Source organism: Lepidochelys olivacea, assembly GCF_965140295.1.
Source record: "Lepidochelys olivacea isolate rLepOli2 genome assembly, chromosome: 24".
In the NCBI taxonomy this organism is placed as follows: Eukaryota; Metazoa; Chordata; order Testudines; family Cheloniidae; genus Lepidochelys; species Lepidochelys olivacea.
This window is the reverse complement of record NC_140434.1, coordinates 19,061,695-19,084,272: the sequence shown is the minus strand read 5'-3', so window position 1 is coordinate 19,084,272 and position 22,578 is coordinate 19,061,695. Positions and strand designations below refer to the sequence as shown.

The 22,578-nt window shown below is 66.9% G+C and overlaps 2 protein-coding genes across 4 annotated transcripts; one reads left to right on the top strand and one right to left on the bottom strand.

Annotated features, from left to right (window-relative positions):
* Positions 1–364: 364 nt before the first annotated feature.
* On the bottom strand, positions 365–8,781 carry BCL3 (BCL3 transcription coactivator). Of its 2 annotated transcripts, XM_084614002.1 has the most exons (9): positions 7,745–8,778; positions 7,102–7,285; positions 5,043–5,151; positions 3,573–3,774; positions 3,139–3,227; positions 2,751–2,828; positions 2,358–2,525; positions 1,963–2,083; positions 365–1,601 (listed from the first exon to the last, which is right to left on the bottom strand). In XM_084614002.1, the coding sequence occupies exons 1-9, from the start codon at positions 8,181–8,183 to the stop codon at positions 1,120–1,122; spliced, it is 1,872 nt and encodes a 623-aa protein (XP_084470128.1). In that variant the 5' UTR covers positions 8,184–8,778; the 3' UTR covers positions 365–1,119. The 2 variants fall into 2 exon arrangements, with proteins under 2 accessions (XP_084470128.1, XP_084470129.1); XM_084614003.1 differs by lacking the exon at positions 2,751–2,828 and having other exon boundaries at positions 7,745–8,781.
* Positions 8,782–14,632: 5,851 nt separating this feature from the next.
* On the top strand, positions 14,633–22,578 carry CEACAM19 (CEA cell adhesion molecule 19). Of its 2 annotated transcripts, none has more exons than XM_084613792.1 (8): positions 14,633–15,056; positions 15,895–15,983; positions 16,736–17,101; positions 20,439–20,640; positions 21,170–21,222; positions 21,304–21,398; positions 21,683–21,721; positions 21,836–22,578. In XM_084613792.1, the coding sequence occupies exons 2-8, from the start codon at positions 15,932–15,934 to the stop codon at positions 21,881–21,883; spliced, it is 855 nt and encodes a 284-aa protein (XP_084469918.1). In that variant the 5' UTR covers positions 14,633–15,056; positions 15,895–15,931; the 3' UTR covers positions 21,884–22,578. The 2 variants fall into 2 exon arrangements, with proteins under 2 accessions (XP_084469918.1, XP_084469917.1); XM_084613791.1 differs by having other exon boundaries at positions 15,618–15,983.

Sequence of the window (22,578 nt, the reverse complement as noted above, 5' to 3'; positions counted from 1 at the left end):
AGGCCCATCCAACCCTATAGCGCCCCCCCATCCCTCCCACTTGTGTCTCTCTCTCACCCCCCGTCCCGTTTTCTCCCCCAGCCAGGTCAGCATCCCCCCCCAGCCCTACCCTTTGTGCCTCTCTCTCACCCCCCCCCCCGTCCTGTTCTCTCCCCTTAGGTCTCACTCCTCTGCATGTGTCTTTGGCTGTCTCCAGCCTCATAGCCCCAGGGGCCCCTCCAGCCCCACAGCCCCCCCCCCCCCATCAGCCTCACAGCCCACACACCCCCATCAGCCCCACGGGCCCATCAAGCCGCATAGTGCCCCCAAGTCTCTTTCAGTCTCAGCATAAAAAGTACAAAAAATATTTTATTAGCGGCTTAGAAAAGACCCCCCATAAGTTACCCCCATAACGCCCCCCCAAAAGGAGATTCAAGTATCAGTGACTGGCAGCAACTCTGAGGTGGGGTGAGCAGGTTCCCACTGCCCACCTGCTTCTGCATCCAGGAGAGCACCGAGGGGGCAGCCTGGGAGCAGAAGGGTTAATGCTAGTGAATGGGGGGGGTGAGGGCTTGGCCTGGCTCCCAGCAGCCTTTGGGGGGTGGGGCATAGAGGGCCCCTGCAAGTCCAGTCTCAGTGCAGCCAATTCCCGCCCCCAGTGCCCCCCCCCCCAGGCTTGTTCCGCCAACTCCACCCTGGGCTTTCGCAGCGACCTCCCCAGGGGCTGCCTGAGTTGTGGGGCAGGGGTCCTGGCAGGGCTCCCAGGGGAGGGGAAGGCAGAGAGAGGACACACTGCCCCCCAGCACCCCAGGCATGGGAAGGCGAATGCAAGGGGGACTGTCAGACAGCCCTCTCTTCAGGGCTTCACCCAGGCTGGGACGTGGGCCCCATAGGAGCATATGGGTTCCCCTCCATGGAGTCTCCCGGACTCCTGGGTCCTGTAGGGGAGTAGGCAGCTGTCACTGGCAGCGAGGGTCCCACTAGGAGGCCCGGATGCCTGGGTCCCTCAGGAACAGACGGGGTCCGTGCACGGAGACGCAGGGTTCTCTCGGAGATGGTGACCCCAACGCTACATCCCCAGGGCTAGAGGCCCCTGGGGTCCCTGGGTTGGGAGGGGCAGCAGCCCCCAGGACTCCACTGTCAGCTGCCCCCACTGTCCCTGCTGCGGGGCCACTGCCCCTCGGCCGCACCGGCCGGGGGGCTCCCTGCCCCACGTGGAGTCCGTGATTGGTCCAGCCCGGCACCTCTCGGGTGAATCCGATTGGCTGGCAGCCCCTGGGTGAGCGGGACAATGGGCGGGTGAAAGGCGCCCGGCAGCAGCGAGAGGTGATTGGTTGAGGTGTCCTGGCCGGGAGACGCAATTGGGTAGATGGCACCATGGAGGGCAGGCTCCAGCAGGCTTTCGGCCAATCGCAGAAAGGGCTGGGGGGCAGTGGCAGAGCGGGTGGGCGGGGTCATATTTCCCTCCAGCTTCACCCCATGGAGAGGGCCAGTGGTTGATGCCCCATTGGCTGGCTCAGCAGTTTCTGGTCTCTGATTGGTTGGGGCAGTTCTGCAGGCTCCTGGGGTGTGGGGAGGGCTCAAGGCAGAAGGCGGGGAGCCAGGGGAGGCGCTGGGCAGACCTGGGGGGAGAGAAAGGGGATATCAGGGAGCAGCCCCAGAACCCCCCCCCAAAGGGGAACCTGGGATCTACCCCCCCAAGGATCCCAACCCCCCCCCCGAACCTCTGGACCCTCCCACTGCCCCCTGGGAAACTCTCTGCCCTCCCCAAGGAGCCTGCAGCTGCAAGGGGGTTGGTGCATCTCCCCATGGGGCTGGTACCAGGGGTCATGGGCAAGTGGACCAGAGCATGACCTTCAGACAGGGCACTCCCCCAGGGGGCTCCGGGAGCTCTGGGGGGTGGGCACATGGGCTAGGGGGTCCAGTGGGGTGTTACTGCTGGGAGTCAGGTGGGCGCCAGGGGCACTGGGGGGCAGCACTCACCGTTGGGGGTCAGGCGGGCGCCCGGGGAGCTGGCTGAACTGGGTGTCGGGGAGGCCCCATCCCGGGTGCCATCGGGGGCTGGGGGAGGCCGGGAGGCCTTTCCCCTCAGGATGTCGATCACCTGGGAATGAGGGATGGAGGGTGTTACACTGTCCTGCTGGGAGCCCCCCCAGACCCACCCCAGATCCCCTAACCCCCCCATCCCCACATGCCAGCAGTGGCCCCTCCCCCATCCCTGCTTCCTCATTCCCATGGTCCCCACTCTCCCTCCAAGCCTCTATACCCCCCGCCTCTCCTTCCCCATAACCCCCCAGGGGCGTTTGTGCAGCCTCCCTCACGTATCCTCCTGCCAACCTTCCCCAGCCCCCTGCTCCCCCCAAGCTCCCCCCACTCACCCGCCGGTTCTTGGCCACCATGAGCGCCGTGTCATTGTGATAGTTCTTGATCCCGCAGTCGGCCCCGTTCCGCACCAGCAGCCGCAGGGCATCCAGCAGCCCCCGCCCACTGGCCACGTGCAGCGCCGTGCACCCCGCGTACGACTGTGCGTTCACACTTGCCCCATTCTGCCAGGGCAGGGAAGAGAAGAGACGGGGGGTGAGATGGGACAGACAACGGCCCCCTGCCCAGAGCGTCCTGTCCAGGGGAGGGCAGGGCATCGGGGGAGGAGGCTGGGAGGGAGCAGGGTTTGGGGGGGCAGTGACAGGAACCTGGCAGGGGCAAGGGGACATTTGGGGGAGCTGAAGGGAGGGAGAGGGAGCAGGTGGGGTGGGAGGGGGCCGGGCCCTCACTTGTATCAAGAGCTCCACCATGTCCAGGCTGTTGTTCTCCACCGCATGGAGCAAGGGGGAGCGGCCGCTCTTGATGTCCTGTGTGGGGTGCACAGCAGGGTCAGACCCCTCGGGTACAGACAGGCCCCCCCGCCACACATACACACAACCCCCTGCATCTGGAAATTCCCCCTCAGTCTGCACAGTTCTCTCCCAGCTCTGCATCCCCTTCCCCCCGCTGTACCCAGCTCCGCTTGTGTGTGTGTGTGGGGGGGCAGTTGGAGGGCATGGGCTGCCCCATACCCAGCCCCCCATGTGTGTGGGGGGGAGGGTTAGAGGGGATGGGCTCCCCCGTAACCAGCCCCCCGTGCGCCATGTCTGTGTGGGGGTAGGCACCCCCCATACTCACCACAGCGTCGATGTCCGCCCCATGCTCCAGAAGCAGCAGAACGGTGTCCCGGTTCGAGGTGGCCACAGACACATGCAGGGGGGTGAGACCTGGGGGGAGAGAACGGGACGGGGGGGGTGAGAGAGAGGCACAAGGGGGAGGGACGGGGGGCTGGCCTGGCTGGGGGAGAGAACGGGATGTGGGGGGTGAGAGAGGCACAAGGGGGAGGGACGGGGGGCTGGCCTGGTTGGGGGAGAGAACGGGACGGGGGTGGTGAGAGAGCACAAGGGGGAGGGACAGGCGGGTGCTGACCTGGCTGGGGGGGAACCTTTGGGCTTTTCCAGAGATCCTGGTTCCAGTTCTCAGCTGTTTGGAAAAATTCTCAAAACCACAAGCTCCCTAGCGCACCCCCTCCCGACCCCAGTCTGTCCCCCCACCCCTCCTGCCCTGCTCACCCTCGTAGTTTCGGGCCTCCAGCTCCGGCCGGTCGCTGCCCCACTCCAGCAGCTCACGCAGGCACCGGGGGCTGCCGTGCTCGCAGGCCAGGTGCACCGACGTCTGGCCGTGCCGGTCCAGTGCCATCGGGGAAGCCCCGTGCGAGAGCAGCAGCTTCACTAGGGACGGCTGGGTGGTGATCACTGCCAGGTGCAAGGGGGTCTGAGGGGGGAGAGGCACAAGGCACTGCTGCAGGGAAGCTCGCAATGCCTGGCAGGGGGTCCCAGCTGGGGCACACACAAGGAAGCTCGCAGCACCAGGGGGTTCCCAGCTGGGGGCACAGGCAGGGCATTGCCACAGCAAAGCTCGCAGCACCGAGACACGCCAGTTGTGAGCGGCTGGTGCACACCCTGTAACCAGAGGAAGCTGCCCGGTCTCGACGGTGCTAACCGCAGCCCCCAGCACCAGCCGCGTTGACGCAGACGCTTCTGAGAAGGGGCTGGAGCTGGTTCAGGTGCTGGTTTACGGGAAATGGGGCGCACAACACGGGACTGGGGGAGGCTGCCCCCAGCTTAGAGACTCCCCCAGGACCCAAGCAGAGCTGGGAGGAGCCAAGGGCTGGGGGAGCTGGGGGCAGTGGGTTGGGAGTGAGGGGCACCTGTCCATAGGGTGGGGCTGGTGGCTCCTTCTGGGGAACCGGGGAAGGTGGGGGGGGCTGAGTGTGTAAGAGTGTGCACAGGTGCCATGGTGCGTGAGTGAGCGAGCACGTCCCAGCAAGTCATGAGAGCAGGCATGTGCACCGCAGCGAGTGTGTGTGAGTGTGACCGGCGCATGGGGCCATCGCAGTGGGAGTGTGCAATGCCCGTGGAAGTCTGAACACGCTTGTTGCGGGGAGCGAGGGTGTCTGAGCATGGGTCACAGCATGTGTGTCCCACCAGTGCACGGTGAGTGTGGCATGCAGCGTGCCCTGGTGCATGAGTGTGCCGGGCTCTGGGAATACGGGTGCTGCAGGGAGTGAGTGTCCAAGTGTGTGTCTCAGCAGTGCACAGTGAGTGTGCAATGCAGCGTGCCCCAGGGCTCTGGGGATGCGGGTGCTGCAGGGAGCCAGAGGGAGAGGGGCGAGCCCTGCCGGGTTTGCCCGCGTCCCGCTTGGCATCCCATCAGCGCTCCAGGTTCCAGGGGTGCATGTTTGTCCGTCCGTCTGTCTGCGTCCCCTCCCCCGTGACTCAGGCTCTGACCCTGGGGCGTCGCCCAGGCAACCGGGGAGGAAGTTGTCGGGGAAAGTCCCGTCTGGGCGGGGCTGGGCACGTGGGTTCTGGGAACGTCCTGCCCGGGTTCCCCCCCCCGCCGCCCCCGTCAGCCTGGCGCCACCTGATAGGGGCAGGTTGGCATCGCACCCCTCCCCCGATAGCCAGCTGCCAGGGACCAGTCTGGCATCACAGCCCAGCCCCCCCATCCTGCCCTGGGACCCCCAGGCCCCCCGGACTGACCTGCCGCAGGTGGTTGTAGATGTCCAGGTCCCGCTGACCCTGTAGGAAGAGGCTGACCAGCCTCTGGGCCACGGGCAGGTTCCCCTGGGCCACAGCGATGTGCAGAGCCCTGTGGGCAGGGGGAGGAGAGACCATCACTGGGGTGGGGGTAGAACCTCTGCAGGGTCCCCCTGCTCCACAGAAAGTTCCTCTCCCCTCCCCCAGCCACAGAAATTCCCCAGGTAGGTTCTGGCTAGAACAGCAGTTGCAACAGTGTCACTGCAATCCCCAGCCTCATCCCAGCTCGGTGCTCACTACTGTGGGCAGGGCCCCCTTTAAACCCCAAGAGAGCTCCTCTTCACCAACAGCTCCCTAGCAACCCCTGGGCAGATGCCAGCTAGAACAGTGGTGCAACAATGTCATTGGAGTCCCCAGCCCCACCCCGTGGCGCCACAACTCCCCTGCAGACAAGCTGGCCCCTTCAAATCTAGTAGCGACCCTGGTGCTGCTTACAACAAGCGTTGCAATGTTAGCGAGGTCCCCCTCCTTCCCCGCATTGTCCTCACTGGGTCTGAGGCCCCCCCATCTTCCACCCCACCCTCCCCACTGCCCCTTGGCTCCCTCAGCCCATCTCCTTGGGTACACCCCACAAGGCCCAGAATTTGGCCACACCGCTCTCCCCCTTCCTCCCAGGTCCTGCCCCCGAGAGCCCTGTCACCCCAGCTCACCCCTCCCTCTGCTCCCTGCTCTGGGGTCCCCACTCCCCGGCCCCCCCCCCCAAGGTCACAGGTGATTTCAGAGAATCGCTCCAGCATTGAATTACGATAAAAGGAAACCTCTTATCAGCGGGACCCGGTGGGGGGGGGGTGTCCTCGACTCCGGGCTTCCAGTAAGAGCTCCCAGCCGTCCGCTGACCTCCACTTCCTGTCTCAAACAGGCCGCTTTCGATATCCACTGGCAGCTCAGGCTTGGGAGGCTGCACCGCTGCGAGCTTCCCCCCATAACAGTGCCCTGTCACTGCCCAGCCGGGAACCCAGCGCTGCGAGCTTCCCCCATGACAGTGCCCTGTCACTGCCCAACCGGGAACCCAGAGCTGCGAGCTTCCCCCCATGACAGTGCCCTGTCACTGACCAATCGGGAACCCAGTGCTGCGAGCTTCCCCCCATGTCAGTGTCCTGTCACTGCCCAGCTGGGAACCCAGTGCTGCGAGCTTTCCCCCATGACAGTGCCCTGTCACTGCCCAGCCGGGAACCCAGTGCTGCGAGCTTTCCCCCATGACAGTGCCCTGTCACTGCCCAGCCGGGAACCCAGTGCTGTGAGCTTCCCCCCATGTCAGTGTCCTGTCACTGTCCAGCTGGGAACCCAGTGCTGTGTGCTTCCCTCCATGACAGTGCCCTGTCACTGCCCAACAGGGAACCCAGTGCTGTGAGCTTCCCCTGCAAGAGTGCCCTGTCACTGCCCAACAGGGAAACCAGTGCTGCAAGCTTCCCCCCATAACACTGCCCTGTCACTGCCCAGCCGGGCACCCAGCGCTGTGAGCTTCCCCCCATGACAGTGCCCTGTCACAGCCCAACAGGGAACCCAGCGCTGCGAGCTTCCCCCCCATGACAGTGCCCTGTCACTGCCCAGCTGGGAACCCAGCGCTGCGAGCTTCCCCCCCATGACAGTGCCCTGTCACTGCCCAGCTGGGAACCCAGCGCTGCGAGCTTCCCCCCCATGACAGTGCCCTGTCACTGCCCAGCTGGGAACCCAGTGCTGCAAGCTTCCCCACAGCAGTGCCAGCCAGGCGCAGGGAGGGGCCGTGTAGGGTGGAGGAAGAGGAAGCCGGGGAGGAAATCTATCCCCCTCCCCTTCCAGTAAGAAGTTTGAGCCACGGGACCATTACGCAGGAAGAAAACGTAGGCAGGGGGTGGGACGGGGGGGGGGGGCGCTACACAGATGGGCCGGGGATTCCCCTTCCCAGCCGGGCTGTCTCGCTCTGTCTGGGCTCGCAGATGGGCCACTTGCCGCCATGTCCGTGCTTGGGGCCCAGGGCTATTAAACCCCCCACCCATTTCACCCCGCCCCCCCACTCACTTACGTGTCTCCATCCTCGTCCTGCTTGATCGCCGTGGCAATGTCAGCAGCCAGCTGGGTCTGCAGGGGGCAGAGAAGGGGGTAGGGAGTGGCGGGGCGCCCCAGCAGGGGGGCCGGCAGCAGGGGGTGGGGGGCCACGGGGTGGAAGAAGGGGGCCCGCTCCGGGACCAGGAAGGGTCCGGTCAGACCTGGTGGGGGGAGAAGAATGGGGATGCGTGAGCGAAATAAGGGATCCCCCTTATACATCGCAAGGGACGCAGAAGTCCAGGGCCAGCACTTCCTGGGGTCCCCCAATAACTCGTCCCTAGGGACCCAGGAATCCGGGCCCAGCACTTCTTGGGGTCTCCCACATAACCACTCCCGCAAGGGACCCAGGAGTCTGGGGCCAGTGCAACGTGCGAGCAACTCTTAAGCAATCGCTTTACTGAAATCCTCACCCGGCCCCTGAGGCCAAGGGCACAGACTCTCCTTCGCCGTCCCCACTCCCATTTCCCGGGACCCCGGCCGTCCGGGCGGGGGAGGATCTCCAGCCCGTGGCACCTCTCCTGGCCACCCACCAGCATCTGGGGAGGCCCTGGGTGTCTGCGGGGAAAGGAAGGAACCGGGGGTCCCCCGCGGGGGCGATGGGGAGCAGGGGGGTCACCCACCTATGAGATAGGGAGCTGGCAGGCGGGTGTAGTCCACAGCCACGTAGGGAGGGCAGTAGCCGTTGCAGAAGGGGGAGCGCTGCGCCCCGGAGACGCCCTCCTGCCCCCCATCGCTCTCCGTCTTGGGCACCTTCCCGGCTGGGGGCCCCGGCCGCTCCCAGCCCGGCTCCTGCACTGCGTAGCGGCGTTTGCGTAAGGGCAGCGAGGTCTCCGCTTTCCTGCCTCCCTCGTCGGGGGGCCCCGGGATCGGCGCCCCGGGGTGCGGGGGAGGAGTCCTTGGGCCCCCCGCCGCGCCGTGCCAGGGTGAAGGGAATGCCCCGCTGCCCTGAGGAGCCCGCTGCCCCCCGGGGTCTTTGGGACGGGGAACCCCTCTCCCTTGGCACCCGGGGGTGTCCCCCTTCCGCCACGTCCTCAGGTCCACGGGCATCTCCTCCGCCATTCCTCAGGCTCCGGGGTCCTTTGCCCCCCGAGTGGGGGAGGGGCGCTAACCAAACCCGACTCGGTCTCCTGGATTCTTTGCCCCCCCCAGGGGGAAGGGGTCACCAAACAAACCCCTCTCGGTCTCCTGGGTCCTTTGCCCCCGGGGTGGGGGTGCAGGGGGGTTACCAGGCAAACCCCGCTCGGTCTCCTAGGTCCTTTGCCCCCAGGGTGGGGGAGGGGTCACCAGCCAAACCCGGCTCGGTCTCCCGGGTCCTTTGCCCCCCGAGTGGGGGAGGGGTCACCAGCCAAACCCGGCTCTGCCCTTTTGCAATCTCATTTCCTCCGCAGGTGCCCCCTGCAGCCCGGGGCACCTCCAGGGAGCGGGCGCGCAGGGAGGGGGCGGCCTGGCTGCCCCGTGGGTGCCCACAGCCCCCGACTGAAGCCAGGGCGGCTGCAGCAGGCAGCCGGGTAGAGGAAGGGCCACCGGGACTTCCCCGGCCGCTCAGCTGAACGCTAGGGACTTTCAGAGCCGCCTCTTACCCCAGGCTTGGGGTGGAGAATTATGGCCCCCGCCCCGCGCCCGCCCCCAGGAGCGGCAGCAGGGGAGCCCCGGTGCGCCCTGGGCGCACACTTGGCACAGCGCCCTGGGCGCACCGCCCGCTTTCCCGGACTCTCCCCTCCCCACCGGAAACGCCCAGGAAAGGGGGGGGGGAGCGGCAGGGAACGCCCCGGGCTCGGCGGAGGAGGGAGGGGCGGGGAGTGGGGCGGTCCCAGGGCGGGGCGACCGGTTAACCCCTTCCACCCTCGCCCCTGGTACGGAGAGATGTGGGCTGTCAGTGAAGGGGACTGCGGGGCGCACCAGGCCGCCCCATGCCCCTCCGGAGCTCTCAGTGCAGGGCTCCCTGGCACCTCTGCAGAGCGCGCCCCTCCGGCCCCGGCCCCGGCCCCTCCAACCCCTAGGCGCATGGGAGGGCAGAGCTCAGCGTGGTCGGGGCCGGGGGTCCGGCTTAGGGCAGCAGGGAGCGGGAGCCGGAGCCAGAGCCCGCGCCAGGCGTAAGCAGACGAAACAATGGATAAGGGCCCAGCTGCTCAAAGGGGCCCCACTGATTAGTTTGTGGGGCCCCCAATGGACCAGCCCCAGCAATGCCGGGAGCCAGGGGGTCTCACGGCTCCCTGGGAAGCTGTGGGGAGGAGTCTCCCCCTGGGGCCATGGCAAGGGGGCAGGGAGGCGGCAGGGCCGGGAACACGCGCTCCCAGGGTAGATGCCGGGGCAGGGGCAGGTCTGAGTCAGCCCCGGGTGAATCCAGAGTCACTGTGTGGACCCCCAGGGAGCTGTGGGTGGATGCGTCTCAGTCCGCTCTCCCCCCACCTTCTCCCAACACACTTCTCCTTCCATCCCTCCCCCATCTCCGCTCAACCCCCTCCACCTCCCCACACACCCCTCCGTCCCTCCCTCCTTCCATCCCTCTGTCTGTCCATCCCTCCCCCATCTCCTCTCAAACCCCTTCACCTCCCCACACACCCCTCCGTCCCTCCCTCCTTCCATCCCTCTGTCTGTCCATCCCTCCCCCATCTCCTCTCAACCCCCTCCACCTCCCCACACTCTTCCAGCCCCCTCTATGTATCCATCCCTCTCTGCCCCCCCCCTCACCCCTCTCTCCCCCACAGCGCCTGAGAAATGTGAGGGACCGTGTCCTTGGTCCAGCCAGGCTCCCAGCACCACCCACTGTGACCCCAAATACAGCTGGGGAACCCGAGGGAGTGACTCCACTACGAGTCACAGCAAGTCACCAGCGCAGTTGAGAATGGAACCCAGGAGTCCTGGCTCCCCACCCCTCCCCCCAGGTGCTCAGTCACATCCGTGTTGCTCGTGCCCCGGTGACAGGGATGGGTCCCGAGCCCACTGCAAAGGGCTGAGTCACTGAGGCCAGGGGGGAGAACAGAGAAAAGGGGACCCCATTGCTGGGGGGTTTGAGGGAGCAGGGGGCTCTAGGAGCAGTAGTTGGGAATGGGGTGGAGGGAGGGGAGATGGCCTGTGGGAGACTTTGCCCTGTTGATCTAGTAGGGAGTTTCCTGGGGTGCGGAGGTAGATAATTAACCTGCCCCCCAGCTCCACCGCTCCCCCCTACAGTGACCCCTCCCTGCATCCCCACTGCTCCCCTGCAGTGCTCCCTGCCCCAGCCCCACTGCTCCCCCGCAGTGACCCCTCCCTGCATCCCCACTGCTGCCCCTGCAGTGACCCCTCCCTGCCCCAGCCCCACTGCTCCCCCTGCAGTGACCCCTCCTTGCGTCCCCACTGCTCCCCCTGCAGTGACCCCTCCCTGCATCCCCACTGCTCCCCTGCAGTGACCCCTCCCTGCCCCAGCCCCACTGCTCCCCCTGCAGTGACCCCTCCCTGTGTCCCCACTGCTCCCCCTGCAGTGACCCCTCCCTGCATCCCCACTGCTCCCCCTGCAGTGCTCCCTCCCTGTGTCCCCACTGCTCCCCCTGCAGTGACCCCTCCCTGCGTCCCCACTGCTCCCCCACAGTGCTCCCTGCCTCAGCCCCACTGCTCCCCCGCAGTGACCCCTCCCTGCATCCCCATTGCTCCCCCTGCAGTGCTCCCTCCCTGCATCCCCACTGCTCCCCCTGCAGTGACCCCTCCCTGCGTCCCCACTGCTCCCCCGCAGTGCTCCCTGCCTCAGCCCCACTGCTCCCCCGCAGTGACCCCTCCCTGCATCCCCATTGCTCCCCCTGCAGTGACCCCTCCCTGCGTCCCCACTGCTCCCCCGCAGTGCTCCCTGCCCCAGCCCCACTGCTCCCCCTGCAGTGACCCCTCCCTGCATCCCCACTGCTCCCCCTGCAGTGACCCCTCCCTGCGTCCCCACTGCTCCCCCGCAGTGCTCCCTGCCCCAGCCCCACTGCTCCCCCTGCAGTGACCCCTCCCTGCATCCCCACTGCTCCCCCGCAGTGACCCCTCCCTGCGTCCCCACTGCTCCCCCGCAGTGACCCCTCCCTGTGTCCCCACTGCTCCCCCGCAGTGACCCCTCCCTGCGTCCCCACTGCTGCCCCTGCAGTGACCCCTCCCTGCCCCAGCCCCACTGCTCCCTCTGCAGTGACCCCTCCTTGCGTCCCCACTGCTCCCCCGCAGTGCTCCCTGCCCCAGCCCCACTGCTCCCCCGCAGTGACCCCTCCTTGCGTCCCCACTGCTCCCCCGCAGTGACCCCTCCCTGCGTCCCCACTGCTCCCCCTGCAGTGCTCCCTCCCTGTGTCCCCACTGCTCCCCCTGCAGTGACCCCTCCCTGCGTCCCCACTGCTCCCCCTGCAGTGCTCCCTCCCTGTGTCCCCACTGCTGCCCCTGCAGTGACCCCTCCCTGCCCCAGCCCCACTGCTCCCCCTGCAGTGACCCCTCCCTGCATCTCCACTGCTCCCCCGCAGTGACCCCTCCCTGCGTCCCCACTGCTCCCCCTGCAGTGACCCCTCCCTGCGTCCCCACTGCTCCCCCGCAGTGCTCCCTGCCCCAGCCCCACTGCTCCCCCTGCAGTGACCCCTCCCTGCATCCCCACTGCTCCCCCGCAGTGACCCCTCCCTGCGTCCCCACTGCTCCCCCGCAGTGACCCCTCCCTGTGTCCCCACTGCTCCCCCGCAGTGACCCCTCCCTGCGTCCCCACTGCTGCCCCTGCAGTGACCCCTCCCTGCCCCAGCCCCACTGCTCCCTCTGCAGTGACCCCTCCTTGCGTCCCCACTGCTCCCCCGCAGTGCTCCCTGCCCCAGCCCCACTGCTCCCCCGCAGTGACCCCTCCTTGCGTCCCCACTGCTCCCCCGCAGTGACCCCTCCCTGCGTCCCCACTGCTCCCCCTGCAGTGCTCCCTCCCTGTGTCCCCACTGCTCCCCCTGCAGTGACCCCTCCCTGCGTCCCCACTGCTCCCCCGCAGTGACCCCTCCCTGCGTCCCCACTGCTCCCCCTGCAGTGACCCCTCCCTGCGTCCCCACTGCTCCCCCTGCAGTGCTCCCTCCCTGTGTCCCCACTGCTGCCCCTGCAGTGACCCCTCCCTGCCCCAGCCCCACTGCTCCCCCTGCAGTGACCCCTCCCTGCATCTCCACTGCTCCCCCGCAGTGCTCCCTGCCCCAGCCCCACTGCTCCCCCTGCAGTGACCGCTCCCTGCGTCCCCACTGCTGCCCCTGCAGTGACCCCTCCCTGCCCCAGCCCCATTGCTCCTCCTGCAGTGCTCCCTCCCTGTGTCCCCACTGCTCCCCCTGCAGTGACCCCTCCCTGCGTCCCCACTGCTCCCCCTGCAGTGCTCCCTCCCTGTGTCCCCACTGCTGCCCCTGCAGTGACCCCTCCCTGCGTCCCCACTGCTGCCCCTGCAGTGACCCCTCCCTGCGTCCCCACTGCTGCCCCTGCAGTGACCCCTCCCTGCGTCCCCACTGCTGCCCCTGCAGTGACCCCTCCCTGCCCCAGCCCCACTGCTCCCCCTGCAGTGACCCCTCCCTGCATCCTCACTGCTCCCCCTGCAGTGACGCTGTTGTCCCCCCCAGCTGGGTCCCTGTCCCACGGGTGCCTGTGAGCGAGAAGTGCCCGGTGTGGGGGTGCCCACGCTGGCTGCGGGATGGTGTCTGGAGCTGCACTGGGGTCGCAGAACACACAAAGGCCTGCGAACAAAGAGCTCAGCCAGCTGCCCTGGGCCCAGCCCAGAGGGACAGGGCCCAACCGCCAAGCTTTCAGCGCTCTGTGCACCTCTGCCCCGCTTCCCCCTGTCCATGCACCCCCCACCCTCCCCCCGCCCCCCGTAACTCCTTCCAACAGCCCCCCCTTCTCCCTGGCTCCGCCCCTGGAAGCAGGATCCGATTTACCAGAAGCATGGGTTTGGAAAGTCCCTGCTCCGTATCCTGCATCCCCCACTGGGCAGGGGACAGGTGGGGGGGGGTGGAGGGAAGGAGCGGGGGGGGGTTCAGGTTGGGCCAGCAGCAACCCCCCCTTTCCCCCGAGAGGCTCTGTTCTGCAGGGGAGCACAAGAGTGAGCATTCACCAGTGTGAAAGGGGGGTGACAGCACACACGGCTGGGCAGGGAGTGCACCGCTGTGGGTGTGTGTGCAAGGACTGGGTGGTGGACGTGCCAGGGTATGTGAGAGTGCAAGAAGGGTCAGAGAGTGCATCCTTGCATGAGTGTAGAAAGATCAGTGCTGAGGGCAAAAGGGGGGTGTGTGCAAAGACAGACAGCTGACAGAAATTGGTGGTGAGTGCTGGAGGGTGAGTGTGATCACAGGAGAATGGTGGTGAGTGTGCAAAAAAGCTGTGGTGTGAGAATGCAAAAGGGCAGCTGGGAGTGTCCTGATTCCCAGTCCTCCCGGAAAAATCCCTAGACCCTGACTCCCCTCCTAGAGCCAGGGAGAGAACCCAGGAGTCCTGGTTCCCAGCCCCCTGTACCGCCCACTCACTGCTTAGAGCTGGGATAGAGCCCAGGAGCCCTGACTGCTGGGTCCTTCAGGGCCCCCTCTACTCCGGCCGGCCCCGTCCCAAGGGACCTGAAGAGCTTTTATGGGGGGGGGTCCTCCATGGAGCGGTGAGGACCCCTGGCGGCGAAATGCGGAAATGCGCATTGGTCCGGGTCGGTCGAGGGCCCGTGTGGGAGCGGGCGGGGTGGGTGGTTGGATGGAGGCGGGACAAGGCGCAGCCTGAATCCCCCCCCCTCCGACACTGCCGGGGGGGGGCTGCCAGAGGAGGGCTCCTGCCTGCCTCTCCCACGGAGCCAGGCTGCAGTGTCCGGGGCGCTGTGCAGCTGGGAGCGGGTCCAGGGCTCGGGGGGCGCTGTGGGGAGGGGAGGCTCGGCGAGGGGGGCTGTGCTGCGTGGAGGCGGCGCTGTGGGGAGGGGGCTGGGGGCTCGGCAGGGGGTGCTGTGGGGAGAGGGGTGGGGGCTCAGAAGGGGGTGTTGTGCTGCGTGGAGGCGGCGCTGTGGGGAGGGGGCTGGGGGCTCGGCAGGGGGTGCTGTGGGGAGAGGGGTGGGGGCTCAGAAGGGGGGCGCTGGGCTGCGTGGAGGCGGCGCTGTGGGGAGGGGGCTGGGGGCTCGGCAGGGGGTGCTGTGGGGAGAAGGCTGGGGGCTCGGCAGGGGGCGCTGTGCTGCAGGTATTAGGGATCGGCAGGGGGCGCTCTGCTGCGGGGAGGGAGCTCGGCAGGGGGCGCTGCCTATGGGGAGGGGGGTTCAGCGCTGTGGGCTGGGGGGCTCGGCAGGGGGCGCTGTGCGGAAGAGGGTTGGGGTTCAGCGGGGGGCGCTGTGCTGCAGGGATTGGGGCTCCGCAGGGGGCGCTGTGGGGAGGGGGGGTTGAGGGCTCAGCGGGGGACGCTGTGGGCAGGGGGAAGGGGGCTCAGCGAGGGGCGCTGTGGGGAGGGCTTTGGGGTTCAGCGGGAGGTGCTGTGCTGCGGAGAAGGGGGATCGGCGGGGGGCTGTGGGGAGGGGGCTCGGCAGGGGGCGCTGTGCTGTGGGGAGGGACTTGACCCAGGAGGATGGAGGGGGGGAGGGCCCCCCAGTTTCTCAGGGCGGTGCCCGGAGGGGCCGGGTTGCCCCAGCCGTGGCAGCGGGGTCGGGGCCCGGGGGTGTGACTGGAGCCCGCCGCCGCCGAGATCTCCGCTCCCCAGTGAGCCGCCAGAAACGGGAACCGGGGGGGTTGCCCGGAGTCTGGGGGCGGGGTCCGTGTTATTGGGGGAGGGGTCTGACAGCACCGACCCCCCCCCCCCCGGAGCAGCGCAGAGGCGCCGCGAACAGGCAGAGGGGGCAGGTCCCGCCCCAGCCCCGGGCCCTGCGGGGGAGGGAGTCAGAGACGGGAGGAGGCTGCCGTGAAGGAGGCAGACAGGAGACGGACCGACCGACGGACCGACCGCACCACCGGCCCCCCGAGGGGGCGGGATCAGCACTTGGTAAGACACAGACACCTACATGTGGGGACCAGGACGCCTGGGTTCTATCCCCGGCTCTGGGAAAGGGATGGGGTCTGGTGGGGGGGGCCAGGACTCCTGGGTTCTATCCCCGGCTCTGGGAAAGGGATGGGGTCTGGTGGGGGGGGCTGGGGGCCAGGACTCCTGGGTTCTATCCCTGGCTCTGGGAAAGGGATGGGGTCTGGTGGGGGGGGCTGGGGGCCAGGACTCCTGGGTTCTATCCCTGGCTCTGGGAAAGGGATGGGGTCTGGTGGGGGGCCAGGACTCCTGGGTTCTATCCCCGGCTCTGGGAAAGGAATGGGGTCTGGTGGGGGGGGCCAGGACTCCTGGGTTCTATCCCCGGCTCTGGGAAAGGGATGGGGTCTGGTGGGGGGGGCTGGGGGCCAGGACTCCTGGGTTCTATCCCTGGCTCTGGGATGGGAGTAGAGTGGTTAGAGCCGGGGCCGAGCACTCCTGGGTTCTCTCACAGTTGTGGGCTGGGAGCCAGGACTCCTGGGTTCTCTTCCCTTATTTTTGATGCGCGGGGCTCTCTCCCCACTACAGTCTGTTTCCCAGGCCGCCTCCAGGGCTCAGCACCAGGGCACCTGCCTCTCCAGCCCGTGTTCCAGCCGCTGGGTGACTCAGGGCCAGACAGGTTCAGCAGCTCTTGCGTGGTGCACCGCCCCCACAGCCCTGCAGCCCGGTGGGAGGCTGGCGGAGATCCCGCGTCCAAAGCCCATCAGAGGAGCTGAGCCTGGGACCCTTGGCAAAGGCACTCCAGCAAAGGGACCCAGGCATCCGACTGGGCCCCTCTCTCAGGTTCCTTCTCCTCTCTCCACAGACTGGGACCCTCCCCTCTGCTCCTGCCTCCAGGGAGGATGGGAGGGCCTTGTTTCTGGGACACCCCATATAAGGGGGTTCTGTTTGCAGGTGAGACAGCAGTAGGGGGAGCCCTGGGCTGAACTAGCAGGGGTCCGTGGGTCAGGAAGGAGGGGCACCAGCAGAGCTGTGGGGGGAAGCCCAGGGCTGGGTTAGCAGGGGGCTGCGTGAGGGGCACCGGCAGAGCTGGAGGTGGGGAGCCCAGGGCTGGGTTAGCAGGGGGCTGCGTGAGGGGCACCGGCAGAGCTGTGGGGGGAAGCCCAGGGCTGGGTTAGCAGGGGACTACGGGCAGGAATTGGGGGGCACCGGCAGAGCTGGAGGTGGGGAGCCCAGGGCTGGGTTAGCAGGGGGCTGCGTGAGGGGCACCGGCAGAGCTGTGGGGGGAAGCCCAGGGCTGGGTTAGCAGGGGGCTGCGTGTCGGGAGTGAGGGGCACCAGCAGAGCTGTGGGGGGAAGCCCAGGGCTGGGTTAGCAGGGGACTACGGGCAGGAATTGGGGGGCACCGGCAGAGCTGGAGGTGGGGAGCCCAGGGCTGGGTTAGCAGGGGGCTGCGTGAGGGGCACCGGCAGAGCTGTGGGGGGAAGCCCAGGGCTGGGTTAGCAGGGGGCTGCGTGTCGGGAGTGAGGGGCACCAGCAGAGCTGTGGGGGGAAGCCCAGGGCTGGGTTAGCAGGGGACTACGGGCAGGAATTGGGGGGCACCGGCAGAGCTGGAGGTGGGGAGCCCAGGGCTGGGTTAGCAGGGGGCTGCGTGTCGGGCCTGAGGGGCACTTTCACCATCTCTCTCCCTCTCCCCTGACCCGTCAGGCTGTCTCCTGTTGTGCTGGGGTCCCCACACTGTGGTTTGTACTTTTGTGGTGCACGTGATCCCGGAGGCGCCGTCCGTGGGGCAGAACGTCACTCTGTCCGTGGAAGGTGGCTTGGAGCCCCTGCGTCACTTCGACTGGTACCGGGGGCGGCTGGCTGATGGCAGCACCCGCATCTTCAGCTACTTCCCTGGGCAGGGCCGCCCCCAGCGCAATGGGGTGCAGTTCACGGGCCGCGAGGTTGGCTTTCCCAACGGGTCTCTGCTCCTCCGGGGTGCCCAGGCCAACGACAGCGGCACCTACCGGGTCGCTCTCCAGCTGGTGCCGCAGGGCAGCGAGAAGGGCACTGTGGAGCTGCGGGTGAGCGGTGAGTGGCCCCCCAAGGGCCTGCCCTTTCCCCCAGACACCTCCAATCTCCCATAGGCCCCCCCAACATGTCCATCCCTCTGGGGAGTGAGAGGAACAGTGTGGGGCTGCAGGTGGGTGGTAAATCACATCCCAGAGACACCCCACCCTCTGGGACCCTCTGCAGGGATCCACACATCCCCGAGGGACCCCAGAACCACAGCCCTCCACAAACCTGTGGGCAGGCTAGGTTATAAAACTCACATGGGCTAAATAACAGAATGAGCCGGTGACTTCAACTAGTTTTCCTGCTGTTCTTTGGCTCCGTGTCCTTTGGCCAGAAAATTACTAGAAACGGACGAGTTTAGTGGCAAAATAACATTGAAAGCAAATGAGACATGGCAGCGAGCGAAGCCCTGCTGGGTGGGCGGCCCTTGGGGCCGGCCTGAATTGGGCCCCAGCAGAGCTGCGACAGTTATCGAGGGACAATCAATCCCTTCCCTTCATTCAAAGGCAGCTGTTCTTCTCCTACTCCACGGGTCTGGGCTGGTGACTTGGTACCGACCTAGCCCCTGAGCCAAAGCAGCTTGTCTGCCAGGGGGCTCACGGGGCTGCCTATGGGAAGTCAACCAGCCAGTGCTCTAGGCAGATGTGGAAATGGAGCCAAGTCACTGGTGCCAGCTGTGCGTGAACAGGGCTATTGCGCATCAAACCCCATGAAACAGGCAGTGAGGGAGGCCGCAGGCCCCCAGGGCTGGGACTCTTGTGCGCTCGGTGGTGCAATCTGCAGCTCACAAGCCGATTCGGAGCCTCTTCCCCTTTTGGTCTGGGAGCCGCAGAATCTGTGTCCGTGTGCCAGGCTCGGTTCTGTTCGATGCTGGGGTTCTTGCAGCGGCTTTGCCTGTCGGACTCGGCCTGGGCCGTGTGATGAGCTTGTCCAGCCTCAGCACTCTCGGGTACTGACTGACGCAGAGTCGCATCGACACCACGACGACTAAACTCGCCGGCGCGATGCCAACAGGACACGTGGAGCTCAGTCCTTCACAGGGTTTCGCTCAGGCGCACCCGGCTGGAGACGTGTAACCCAGGCAGCCCTCGCGGGAGACGGGACCAGAGTAAACCTCGTGTGATCACTGGGAGCGAGGAGCTTACACACGTTCCAGAGCTAAGCACGTGCCGTTGTGGCATGGGTGGGCTCTGCCCTCACTCCTGCAGTGACCAGAGAGAGCCGGGGCGATAGACGGGCGTTCACCGGGTGACTCGCTCAGGGCGCTGTCTGTGGAAGAGCTGGATCCTTTCTAGTCTCTCTGGAGTTCGCAGCTGTCTCTAGCCAGGGCCCGGCCCGGCAGAGCTAACTGGTGCTGTCAGTGAGGAGGAGCTAGCTGTGACCCAGTGCGGGGGTGTTCTCATGGGCCAGCCTCTCCGCGAGGTGCTTTGCCGTGGGGCAGTGAGGCACAGGGTGTTTTATAAAGGCGCTGCTCCTGCTCGGCAGTCTGGCCTGCTCCCTGCCCAGCACAGCGGCTGTGGCCAGCTGGAAAGCCGGGTTTGAAGCGTCTAGCCAGGATGTGAGCTGTGCCCTCTCCTCAGCCAGACAGGAAACAAGTTGTCTCCTCTGCGGCATCTTGCGATAGTGGGAAACTCCAGAGTTTCGGTGCAAAACCTCCTGGCTGGGATGACCACGATGAGCCACCGCGTTCTGTGTGGGGCACGAGGGACCAGGCGCTGGCCGCCTGCTGGCTCCGTTCCAGGCCGCAACCAGCTTGGGCAGTGACTTCCCACGGCCCGTGCTGTGCCCGGCCCGTGCTTGCCCCGCCAGCCGGCCATGCTCTCTGCAGAGTCTCTCTGGCCCGTCCCTTCCCCGCGCGCAGGGCTCCGGCCTTGGTCTGTGGCTCGTCGCACTGCAGTGATATAAACCCGTTCGACTCGCTCGCTTGGTCTGTCGCCAGCCCGAGACGGCGATGCAGGAACTCGCGCCCGACAGCGGCCCGGGGCTCCGTTCCCAGGCTGGGTTATCCCCGCCCTGCTGCGAGACGTCCAGGATGAACGTCGTACGTGCGGGTCTCCACGGGCAGCCGCCACTCCTGCCGCACGGCTGGGTCACCTGCCCGGCCCCGGGCACGGCCCTGCTGCTGCACGGCCAGTGCAATCTGGCACCGTTGTGCGGACACGTCCTGCAGCGCCAGAAGGGGCTGGTCCGTCCATGTTCACAACCCCCCTCTCGCTGCGCCTGTACCAGGGCTGGGGTGTGGCTTCGTGGGGCTCCGGACCAGCCCGCTGGCTCGCGCTGGGTGTGACAAACAGAGCGGAGCTACGTGCCTTGGGCACCGGCTCCTCGGCGTGTCTGCACTCCAGCTCGCAGCCAGGCCCTGCAGTGCGCAGCAGAGATGCTCCTGTCCGCCTGCTCAGTCCAGTCCCCGGAGCGGCGGCCGAGAGGTCAGGGGACAAATTCTTCCGTGGCCTTAGCTGCGTTCACCCCGGGGTCCCTTGTCCTGACTCCAGGGCTCAGGGTGTGAAATTCACGGAGCTGGGGCGGGTTGGTTTGTAGGGTGTAGACCAGGTGTCGGGCTTCTCCGAGATCCTCACAGGAGCGAGCCCCTCTCTAGAGAACCCCCGGCCAGCCAAGAGCCCCATGGGCCCTGCGCCGCTCATGGCTGCAGGGAGGCGGCGCGCTCGGAGCTGTCCGTGGGCCCTTGCGGGCAGGTTCCCTGGGCGGCGACAGAGTCTCAAGCTGAGGGGGCTGTTGGCAAATGCTGGGAACAGCTCCTGGTTCCGGATCCTCAGCCCTAGCTGCACCGGCTCGAACGCCTTTACCCGGTGGCAGGGCCGGAGCACGGGGGCAGCGTCAGCCGCTGGGTCTGCTCCGCGTCCGGGCCCAAAGCACAGACACCGAAGAGGAAGGTACTCGGCTGTTGGGCCAGCACGGGCGGTGGGGCCTGGCCCGGGCGCTGGTCATTCCCCAGCGTCCTGCTCCGGAGAGCGGCCGAGAGGCCTGGTCCATGGGAGGGTGTTGACTGCAGGCTGGTTAAAGACACCCCCAGGGACTGCCTCAGAGCCCCCCCCCATTGCCCCATCCCCCTCTCCATCGCCCCCATGGCCCCATCCCTCCAGGGACTCCCCCATAGACTCCCCCCCTCCCCAGGACAGTCTTGGAGACCCCCATCCCCCATATGGACTGCCCCGTGGACCCCCAACCCTTTAGCCCCAGGGGGAGCCAGAGGGCGATCCCTCCCAAAACCCCACTAGCTCCCCTCATTCCCCCAGCCCAGGACTCTGCCCTGTCCACAGGGACTCCCTGGGGTCCCTCCCAAGCCCCAGCCCCGCCCCCAACACTAACCTCTCCCCAACTCTCTTCCTTGCAGCCCCAGCGACCACCCTGGGCCCAAGGATGCTGCCCCCCCCGGGCTCAGACACAGAGCCACCCCCGGCCACAGCGGCCCCCAGCACCCCGCAGGTCCTGGGCTGGGTGGTGGCAGGGGTCGTGGTTGGGATTTTGCTGACCGGAGCTCTGGGGGCCGTGGTCATCTACCACCTCGTCCTGCGCAGGTCGGACCTGGCCGGAGGGTAAGTGGGGTGGCAGGGGAGGATGCCTGGGTTCTCTCTTTGGCTCTGGAAGGGGAGCAGAGTCTAGTGGTTAGAGTGGGGGGGCTGAGGTGGGGCTGGGAGCCAGGATGCCTGGGTTCTCTTTTTGGCTCTGGGAGGGGAGCAGGGTCCAGTGGTTGGGGGGGGGGCTGAGGTGGGGCTGGGAGCCAGGATGCCTGGGTTCTCTCTTTGGTTCTGGGAGGGGAGCAGGGTCTAGTGGTTAGAGTGGGGGGGCTGAGGTGGGGCTGGGAGCCAGGATGCCTGGGTTCTCTCTTTGGCTCTGGGAGGGGAGCAGGGTCTAGTGGTTAGAGTTGGGGGGGGCGCTGAGGTGGGGCTGGGAGCCAGGATGCCTGGGTTCTCTCCCTGGCCCTGGAAGGGGAGTGGGGTGTAGTGGGTTAGAGCGGAAAGGAGATGGGGGGGCTGGGAGCCAGGACACCTGGGTTCTTTTCTCCTGGTGAGGTGGGGTGGGGATTCCTTTAGGATTATCATGTCAGCTCCCGGCTCTGTTTAGCTCCACAGGAAAACTGGATCCCAAAGGGAAGAAACCACCAAGATCTCCCAGGGGTGAGTCACAGCCCTGATGCTGGGTTTGGGGTGGGGCCAAGAGCCCGGACGCCTGGGTTCTATCTCCCATTCTCTCTCCAGATGACACAGAGCTGATTTATGAGGTGATGGAGTCTCCGTTGGAGTTGCCCCAGCCAGAGGGGAGAAACCCCGAAACTGACCCCCGAGCTCCCCCGGTGAGTGAGGTGGGGCCAGGCACTGCCCCTCTGGGGACCCCATGGGCACTGCCCCACATGAACCTTGGCATGCTGCCCCCATCACTGCCAAGTACTGCCCTCCCCATCGCCCCGCAGAGCCTGCCCCCCTTCCCCACAAGCTCCTGGGTCAGAGCCTCTCCCTGGGGTCTGTTCCCTGCCAGTGGGTTGGGGGGCAGGGGGAATCCTGGAGGGGGCTGCGGGGGGTGTCAAAGGCAGGTTATAACTAATCTCTCTCCCCTCCCCCATGTCCATCTGTCTTGCAGGCCATGCCCTTGCCTCCCCAGCCAGACCCCAACTACATGGTGAGTCCCCCCAGTTCAGCTCCCCGGCGTTGGGTATGAGGGGCTGGGAGGGTCCGTGTGTCCGGGATCCTCCCCCACGTCTGTCTGTCCCTAATGGCCCCTCTCCCCTGGCAGGAGCTGCTGCAGCGAGCGGAGTCCGTGTATGCCCAGATCCAGAGGTGACGCCAGCCGCAGAGTCCACAGGGGGGAACCCCCCTAACAGGGAACCGCCCAGGGATACCCCCTGCCGTGGGGAATCCCCCAACGAGGAGCCACCCAGGGACACCCCCCTACCATGGGGAACCCTCCGAGGGTCCCCACAATAGGGAGCCCCTGCCACGGGGAACCCCCTGGAGAGCCCCCTCCACCATGGGGAACCCCCCTGCAGGGAGCCCATAATTGGGATCCCCGACCCCAAGGACCCCACCAATGGGGAACCCCCTACCATCAGAAACACCCACAGAAAAACTGGGATACTCTCCCAGGGACCCCAATGGGCAGCTCCACCCACACAGAGCCTGAGCACCCCCGGGAACCCCCCACAGCACCCTTGACCCTCCCAAAGGGACCCCCTCCCAGCATCCATGGAAACCCCTAGAGACACCCCCACATTCTCCCTGGGGAACCGCCCCCAGCAGCAATAATCCCCCGGGAGAACTCAGCCTCCATGCCAGACCTTGCACTTGGGGATGCCCCCCATCATCATCTCCAAGGAACCCCCCCACCCCCAAACCCAGCCTCCCGGGGCTTGCTCTGGGGTCCCTCCGAGGCTGGAGCCTGGATCAAACTGCAGAGGGAGAGCTGGAGGCTGGTGTTCGGAGCAGATGCGGGGGGCCACCCCCCCACCATCCCCACTATTAAACCTTGTTCCTCTGCAA

Bases quoted from the DNA above. Each gene is read 5' to 3' on its own strand.
- BCL3 (XM_084614002.1), bottom strand. From the start codon at position 8,183: ATGGCGGAGGAGATGCCCGTGGACCTGAGGACGTGGCGGAAGGGGGAC. The intron at 7,286-7,744 runs GTGGGTGACCCC...TCCCCCCACCAG, and splicing joins GCCAGCTCCCTATCTCATAG to GTCTGACCGGACCCTTCCTG. The intron at 2,084-2,357 runs GTGAGTGGGGGG...CCTCATTCCCAG, and splicing joins TGGTGGCCAAGAACCGGCGG to GTGATCGACATCCTGAGGGG.
- CEACAM19 (XM_084613792.1), top strand. From the start codon at position 15,932: ATGGGAGGGCCTTGTTTCTGGGACACCCCATATAAGGGGGTTCTGTTT. The intron at 15,984-16,735 runs GTGAGACAGCAG...CTGACCCGTCAG, and splicing joins TAAGGGGGTTCTGTTTGCAG to GCTGTCTCCTGTTGTGCTGG. The intron at 20,641-21,169 runs GTAAGTGGGGTG...GGCTCTGTTTAG, and splicing joins AGGTCGGACCTGGCCGGAGG to CTCCACAGGAAAACTGGATC.